At 46.0% G+C, this 8,723-nt stretch overlaps 1 protein-coding gene across 1 annotated transcript; it reads left to right on the top strand.

Annotated features, from left to right (window-relative positions):
• Positions 1-1,580: 1,580 nt before the first annotated feature.
• On the top strand, positions 1,581-8,162 carry LOC137357173 (peptidyl-prolyl cis-trans isomerase A-like). The gene is made up of 6 exons (XM_068023283.1): positions 1,581-1,712; positions 4,815-4,845; positions 5,393-5,481; positions 6,366-6,462; positions 6,776-6,851; positions 7,686-8,162. The coding sequence occupies exons 1-6, from the start codon at positions 1,644-1,646 to the stop codon at positions 7,816-7,818; spliced, it is 495 nt and encodes a 164-aa protein (XP_067879384.1). The 5' UTR covers positions 1,581-1,643; the 3' UTR covers positions 7,819-8,162.
• Positions 8,163-8,723: the final 561 nt, after the last annotated feature.

The following is an 8,723-nucleotide window of genomic DNA, read 5'->3' as shown; positions in this document are numbered from 1 at the left end:
AAAGAATCATTACAGCACAGAAGGTGGCCATCCAGCCCATCAAGTCCATACTAGATCTTTGTAGAACAATCCAACCCCGCTCTAGATCTATAGCCCTGCAGGTTTATTTCCTTCAAGTGCCCATACAACATCCTTTCGAAATCATTTCCACTTCCACCACTGTCAAAGGCAGCGCGTTCCAGGTTATTTCCACTTGCTGCGTAAAATAGTTCTTCCTCATATTCTCCCTGCATCTCTTGCCAAAACATCAAATCTGTGTTCCTTGGTCCTTGTACCATCAGCTAATGGGACCATCTTTTCATTGTCTACCTGTCATAATCTTGCACACCTCTATCACATCTCCCCTCAAACTCCTTTGCTCCATGGAGAACAATGCCAGCTTCTCGAACCTAGCTGTCAGGCCCAGTAAAGACATATCACATTCCTACTTTTAAGGTACGAACTTTCTTCAAGCAGGACTCTTTAAAATTGACTTTATCTTTTAAGAAAAGGTGGACATTGCTGCAAAAATGGCCGTCGAAGGCCGGATGACCTGGCCTGTGTATTCAAGCATTGCCACGCTGTCTGTTAAGGACAAAAGGATACCTTCCAGGCTAAGAGGTATCAATTACACCCATCCTGAAACATCAAGAGACATTCCTGAATGGGTTCACCTGAAACAAAGAAGGCGTGAAGTAGTCACATCATAACTGGGTAATACTCATCCGGCCATTAATGGATGGCCATTGATTCCACATCCTGGTCCACTGTGTGGTCACAACAGGGGAAAGGGCCATGCGTCTCCTAACAGAAGCTAACGCGAGAGCTTTTCACCTTGAAATGTAGCTCGCTGGAGAGAGAACCTCCATTATTTGGTTTGGTGCAGAATTTTACCAATTGGATATGTTTACTATTTGAATACATGCAAATCCGGTTCAGAAAGGTCTGAAGGCAGGGAAGAGAGTGTAACTCGCCCCTCCTTCCGCAGCTCGACCACAGAGAACATTCTGGAACCTGCCCAACCAGCGGCCATCTTTAGAGAAAGCCTCCAATGCACACATCCAGCAAAGTGCTTGCATTTTACAAACCACGGCGAGCATAGAATGACATTTGAGATAATCTGATATGTAATAACACTACATTATTTGACCATATGTCAGCATTTGGCGATACTCAGAAGACAAAATCTCTCCAGTTGCACCAGTTGGCAGAGAGCCGGTGGAGGAACCGCCCACTGGCCGCTGATTGGTTACTTAGCTCCACCATCCTTTTCCCATCGGAATTCTCTGTTCAGTTTGCTGAGAAATTAGAAACATTACACCAGAAAAAAAAAGAAAGTGAGGATAGGCATGTGTGATATTTATTTTCTATTTTTATTTTAGATGAACTTTTCCCGCCCCCTGGGATGGGCTGCGCCCCCATTGGTCCGCCAGCATGTCAATCATTGCGGGCCGTGCGCCGCGGCGGCGTCAGCCCCGCCGGCCCGCGAGGCTATTGGCCGGCGCTCCTGTCAACCAGCGATCCGCCGGTAGGCGATTGGTGCGGCCGGTTGTCAATCATGCTGGGCGGGTCCGGCGTGGCTATAAAAAGAAGGGGACAGGAGCTGCCGCCTTCTCGTTGCTGTTAGCCTTCGACGGAGGTTGATTTGGGGCTTATTGGTAGAGATGGCGAACCCCAAGGTTTACTTCGATATCGGCATTGGCGGGAAGCCGGCGGGCCGCATCACATTCGAGGTAGGAGGCTGAGTGTTAGCTGGCGGTGGTTTTGAGGGAGAGGGCGGGGGAATGGAGGAAGGAGTTGGTGGCAGTTAAAGCCCGTCTCCTAGGCCTCTGGTTTAGCCCCTCCGCGCAGGGAGGGCCCGGGCGTCCTTACCCATTATGGTCGCCGGTTATTTCATTGACCGCATTTGTTGACAACGTGAACGGTAGGTGGCGCTGTGTTGGCACATGCGCAAATACAGCATGTGTCACGAAAACGTCAGATTGCGACTGGAGCAGCTGCCAGTACTAAAGATGGCGCTGCTCAAATTGTCACAGAGGAAACCTAACGAACACGTGGCGGTATATGGGAGTGAGAGCAGCGCGGGGGCCGGGGAGAGCAGCGTTGAGGGGGGGGGGGAGGTAGGGAGGGGGTAAGAAAGGGGTGAGGAGGGAGGGGCCTTGGCTGTTCCTCTGTCATCACAACGGCAGCCGCCATGCCTGTCGTCGTTCGTGTCTGAGATGCACGCCAGTGGCAGGTGGGGGAAAGCCTGTCCAAAGGCAGACCCAGATGCCTCTGCACAACGACAGCATGTTTGCAGGGCAACCAAGTCTGAATGAAGAAGATGCAGCTGCAGGTAGCCTGGCCATCATGTATCTGCAGTGTGTACTGTTTGGCACCAGAAATCAGTCACTGCCTTCATCCTGCTCCTTGACGTGTACTCGCTGAATGTGGCTATGATCCTAATGCATCAGCTTCACAGTATGACTGGTGAATCCCATGTAAAATGATTGTAGATCTGCTGGTGCCGCTGCGATGTGCTTGAAAGAGGCTCCCTGCAGGAATGTGTAATAGGCACGCTCCCAATCCAGGACACTATTGTGGAAGATCAGCGCTGAGATGCATTCCTTCATGGATGAGGAGGAGTGGAGCAGGTGCTTTATCTTGCCATTCTCTGACTCAATGCGATTGGTATTGTTCTCAAATGTTAGGACTTTACTGTGTGAACATGCTGCCCACATCTCCTTCTGTGGAATCCAGTTTGTAAGCAGGTAGTCCTGCAGGGGTGGGTAGAGATGTCCAATCCTTTCTACACAACTTGTGATCTTCTCCTCCAAAGGTGCATGAACCATTTCCTTGCAGATCATAAACAACTGATCCCTCAGTTCACCATTCAGTGGGTAGCTGCTGATCTTCCGCCTCATGCTCTGCATCACATGGAACTGACAGAGGAGAACCGTTGCAGCTGGGAGATGCTTTCTGATCGCATTGATCTCATTGATGTCTTTATCCACAATGGCTGATCTCATGCAGCAGGCGCTGGATCCCATGAAATCGACAAAAACACCCACAATCTCGTCCAGCATCTGAGCCGTCTCATTCCTCACCATGGCATAGAACACAGCCCTACCCCTAACAACATTGTCCTGCACCATCACTTGGTACAGAGGATAGCCGCATTTGTTCACCTTGTACGTTCCGTCCATGAACAGCAGTTCAGGAAAGGCCTGCATGTGGGCCTTCATGGCTGGTGTCATGAAGGCAATATAGAGGATGCTGCTTCCCTGCAGGCCAACCCATACTGCAGCCGCGTCCTGCTGAATCTTCTCCAGCGTATTACACAGCTCATCCATGCTGTCGTCCCCTGTTTTGAGCCAGGATTTTACATTTCTAACGTCACTAAGGGTTACGATCTTATTGAATGAACGCTCGATATAATCCTTCAGCTGTTTGTTCCCAGCCTGCAGCTTGACCAACTCTTCTACCTTCTGCCTTTCATTGTGGTTCAGTTGTCTTCTCCTTGCATAGAAGCGTAAACATTCTGGATGCAAAATATGACCAGTATGCACAAGATGGTAGGAGCTGACACACAGTTTGTTCTTGGTCGTATTGAATTTCACAGAGAACCTCACAGCCCAGGGCGAGATACCTGCAAAGTAACAGACAGTCAATGAGCACGTGCCTCGTGCCCTCACGAAAATGCCAGCCATCCCCAGGTGTGTTGCTGGCAGCAGTTTACATGTGCACCATGACAAGGTCCCAACATCTGGTGTGCACCTGTTTCGCAGTCCAGAGGAGGTTGCGCTGAGGTTGTCGCCCAGCCATTGGTCTATCCAGGAAATCACAACAAAGGCAGTCCGTAGACACGGGGGCGATATGCGCGTGGCTTTGTGGGCACAGGAGCTCACTGACGAGATGTATTGATACTGCAAATCTAATCTTGGTTCAATGCACATCAAGGAACAGCTTTACAGGACTGACAAGCTACACAAGTGGAAATGTAGTGACCGCAGCACCTACCACTGATTCGGTCTCACTCCAGTGGAACGGATGCGTGGCTGCCCATAGTGTACACAGCACAGCCTCACTGAGGCATACTTAAAGCGGGTGGGAATTTTGACTCGCCGTCTCTTTATTTCCCTCTCAAGCGTATGGGTGCTCTATTTTTTAAATAGACTCCCCGTTGCCCGTAAGCACAACAGCAAAGTGCATTTAAATAGCATTGTTGGCATAGTGAAACATAAGGCACATCACAGGATGTGCCTGCAGACCATGCTACCTGTTGAAACATCTCAAGTTTGCTGCTGAAGTCGTCATAACTCTCAAACTCCTGGGTTGCGAAGGTGGCAAGGAACTGCTCTGTGGAATGTACTGACGTTGCCATGTTTGAAGTTCAGAAAGGCTATTAAGGGACCACATGGGAAACATGAGATGAAATAAGAAATACAGAATGCACTCCATACAGAATGCCATGCCTGGCAAGCCGGACCGCAGCGCATGCGCAGAGGGCAGGAGACCGTCTGAGCATGTGCGCACCGCGGCGCATCCTGATGATGTCGGTGGTGACTAAGCGTTGTCATGAATCACTATGTCCTGGACCATGAAATGGTAGAGGCATCTGTAATGGGTTGGGCTTTTTTTTTTAATTTGGGAAGAATAATACCTTTTTTTTTTTTAATTCAGGGCTGTAAAAGTAAGCAGCTGCCTACACTTTTATTCTAGCATCCCCCTCCTGTTCTCTTACCACCACCCCCCCCCCCCCCCCCCCCACCCCCAAAACCTTGTCCATTTAAAATAAACCTGGTGCACAGCAAGTATGTCTTCAGTAATCCTTGATCTTTGCTTCTCCCTTACAGCTGCGAAAAGATGTGGTTCCAAAGACTGCAGGTGAGCAAGTTGCAATTTTCACTTTGTATCATGCGAATGGTAATTTGAAAGCAATGGTGGGGGGGGGGGGAAAGAGGAGAAAAGAAACGAGTACACCAGAAAGTCTAAAGTTGCAACTGTTAGTTGAGAAGTTGAGTCTGACTTAAATTCTTTCTACAGTATTAAAACAAAACTTAGTAAAATGAGATGGCTTTTGAGTTGAATTTAAATCTTGCAGGCTAAGCAGCATTAGTATGGACAGTATTTGAATCAACTTTGGGAGCCTGCACATCCTAGGTCTGTCTCGTGGGACAGCTGGCTTACAATTGGTAGTAGATCAAAGTTGACTGCAAATGGTTCGTATTCTAGAACGGTCCTGTTTGAATGTGATCTAAAACTTGTTTTCAATGTTACTGAATTCCCTTCCATGTGTAATGTAGAATGGCAGTACAAACTTGCAGGAGGTGCAGTAGAATTTTGAAGGCAGTTAAGGAATGCAGTGACTGCACTTCACCAGTTCACTTCCATTAGAAGGTTGTAGATTTGCTCAAATCTTCTGTTTAAACAGAGAACTTCCATCAACTGTGCCTCAAGAAGCAAGGTGAAGGCTTCAAAGGATCAATTTTCCACAGAATAATTCCTGGTTTTATGTGCCAGGTAAGTGCCTTTAACAAATGGATTTACATGATAACTCAAGTTTTCTTTACACAGTGACTGCCCAAGTGAATTGAATACCACATCTTGCTGCAGTTGGTGCCCTCATGAAATGCATCCAGCAGTTAGTCCAAATTGCCTGCCGATTTGGGTTTGCTCTGAGCTGCTTCCAGCAACCATAGTAAATCACACGGCGTGCAGTCGTTTGCACTGTGCATCATTGCCTGCACTATTTCATGGTCAGACTAGATGCGGGGAACAGAAGCCTATCTATACAAGACCTCTGAGCCACTAGTCTGCAGTCTTGATCTTCTAGCATGTGGATTTGTCAAGAAGTTTATTATAAACTGCTGATTTTAATTGGTTCTCTGCTTGTTTACAATGCAGAGTTACAATGTGCGTGTGTGACTTTCCCCCTGTTTGGGGAGGGTATGTAAATCTGTTTAAAGAATAGATGTCCAGCCATGACCAGTACTTTTTAAACAAATGTTTGGGAGCCAATTTCAAGGAACCAACAAAGCAAATGTCACCTACCATCGGTGATCAGTAATAACAGATGGTACCTTGAGTTTTAACATCCAGCTGAAGACAGATGTGGTCTGTTCAACATGTCATCTGGAAGATGACACTTCTGACACTTCAGCAGTTACTCAGTGCTGCACTGGAGTGTTAATTTTGGGTTTGCGATATCAACTGAGCCTTGGCTGATAAAGGACACAAGTTCCAACCCTTGGAGTTTAATGCTTGCAAGCCCTCTTTAACATGTTTCAGTAAGGTTGTGCTGAATGTCCTAGTTTTACTAGTACTTGAATTGCATTTAATTGAGTTGAGCTTTAAACTCATTGTGGAAGTGACTTTTTTACACTCTGAATATCTGACTTCCACAGGGTGGAGACTTCACAAATGGCAATGGCACTGGTGGCAAGTCCATCTATGGTAAAAAGTTTGCTGACGAGAACTTTACACTTGAGCACACAGGCAAAGGTAAACATTGAATGCACAGACCTGCAGCAGAACAGTGGTTTGATGTAACATGAATTTGTATGTTTGCATTTTTCTCTTCCAGCTGTTATCTCTACACTCTCTAAGCTTTCTTGTGAAGAGGCAGTGATTGAGTTGTTGGGGGTGGGGTCTGACTTGATGGACCTTTGGTCCAGGGCAACAGTGTTTAAATTGGGACGAGTTTGGAAGTGGTTTGTTGAAACAGTACCCTTTAGACTGTGTAGTATGGAGTACTATATGTTTCAGAACATGAGTTAAGTTGAGGCATATACTCACCATTTTTTTTTTTTTACAGGTATTCTGTCAATGGCCAATGCTGGGCCCGATACAAATGGGTCACAATTCTTCATCTGTCTTGCGAAGACTACTTGGTAAGAATCCTTATCTGGAGCCAGTCAGTCTGGTGCTGTACTTGTTGCATTTCAGTTAACTTTCTGATGCTCTGAAAATGGGGCAGGGGGCTCATAAGTGTAATAGGGCACAGATTGTAGAGGATTAATTGCCCTGTAGCTGAAGGTGTCTGGTTCAGGCCAGACTTCAATAAGGGTAAAACATCAAATAGTGAATAAATGCAACTCCAATTCAGTGTGTTGACTTCCCCTTCCCTGAAGGTGCTTGCTCCCTCTAGTGACTGCTTTATTGCAAGCAACAGTTGAAGTAAACAAGGATGTGAAACCATGTCTTTTTGCTAGCTGTTTCTTGCTGTTTCACTCTACTGAAATGAAGGTCAACATTCTGCTAGTACAACACTGGAATAGTGCTCACAAACCTAGGTGGTGAATATCAGACTATTCAACACCTGTTCTGACTTCATGGAGTTGCTGCAATGCAGTTGAGAGTAGTGTCTCTGGCTGAAGAGTTCTTCTCTGGGCTGGTGATGAAAGAGCTGAAGTCAATTAGTCCAAATGGCTCTGCTTGTGACATTCTGTCACTGGGGAACTTAACTGGTCTGTTCACACCAGTGTTGGCTACTATCTGAATCTTCAGATCTTGACAGGACAGCACATTCAGCCCATGAGTGGATCTTTCGAAGTGTAATCTGTTAGTCTTGTTCTCCTCTTTCCCTTATACCTGTGCTATTTTCCTTTGTGACCTCAGTCCTCCATCCTAAAGCTGGACATTGAGTTTGGGCAGGAAGTCTGTTTCTCAATGGTTGGAGCTGCACAAATTCAGCAAGAGTTCCAACTTGTCCTTTCATTTTCCAGGTTGGATGGGAAGCATGTTGTGTTTGGGAAAGTTATAGATGGCGCAGATGTTATGGATGCAATGGAAGCGAAGGGTTCACAAAGTGGAAAGACGAGTGCTGTTGTCTCCATTATTGACTGTGGAGAGTTATGATGAAAGCATTCCTGCAGTGGCTGCAACAAGTAGCCCAACTAATGACCAGTGTCTCTTCTTAATGTTTGTATGTTATCAAGATGGCAAAATTCAAAGATCATTGTCAAATAAAATTTGAAAACTGATTTAATGTAATTCCAATTCATGCTATGGCAATCTTTTTTTTTTTGAAGTTGACTTTTACCCACTTGGACATAGTACCAGTGAATATTAAGGCATTGCTTTGCTTCATTTAACTACTAGACTAATGCTGATTTGTAATGGGAACAACCATCCAGATGTAATAATTTACTGTTGCCTTGTACTAAATTGCTTCATTCAAATAAAGTGAGCACTTCAGTTAATGCATTGCTTTTTATTTCCAGTAGATCAGTGTTTTGGTTTAGAAATGTAACCATGCAGGCAGGATACTAGTGGAAAATTAAGCTGAGGATCTTTCGAAGACCATAGGCATGTAGCACTGCAGCCTCCAGGTACTGCTTGTGTGGAGTTTGCAAGTTCTCCCTGTGACTGTGGGTTTTGCCCACATGCCAAAGACTTGTGGGTTGGTGGGTAAATTGGCCATGGTAAAAATTGCCCCTAGTTGTAGGTAGGTGGTAGGAGAATTGAGGGAAGGTGAGGATGAGGGGGAAAAATGGGACTAATGTAGGATTAGTATAAATGGGTGGTTGGTCAGGCAGAAAGACCTGTTTTGGTGTTGTAGTTTTCTATGACCAAATGTGATCCTGAAGTAGGGGCACAGAATACCACAACAGAAGCTGTAAAAGATAGCAAAACAGAGGGGCTAAATGGACACGTGGATAATCTGGACATTGTCACATGGATTGATGAATGGGAAATTACGTTGGACAAACCTATTGGAGTTTTTTGAGGATGTTGATAAAGGGACGTCAGGTGGATGTGGT

The sequence above is a fragment of the Heterodontus francisci genome, chromosome 47, assembly GCF_036365525.1.
Source record: "Heterodontus francisci isolate sHetFra1 chromosome 47, sHetFra1.hap1, whole genome shotgun sequence".
Classification (NCBI taxonomy): Eukaryota; Metazoa; Chordata; class Chondrichthyes; order Heterodontiformes; family Heterodontidae; genus Heterodontus; species Heterodontus francisci.
Note: the sequence above shows the minus strand (reverse complement) of the source record. Positions and strands in the feature narration are given on the sequence as shown.

Bases quoted from the DNA above. Each gene is read 5' to 3' on its own strand.
- LOC137357173 (XM_068023283.1), top strand. From the start codon at position 1,644: ATGGCGAACCCCAAGGTTTACTTCGATATCGGCATTGGCGGGAAGCCG. The intron at 4,846-5,392 runs GTGAGCAAGTTG...CTGTTTAAACAG, and splicing joins TGTGGTTCCAAAGACTGCAG to AGAACTTCCATCAACTGTGC. The intron at 5,482-6,365 runs GTAAGTGCCTTT...TGACTTCCACAG, and splicing joins TTCCTGGTTTTATGTGCCAG to GGTGGAGACTTCACAAATGG.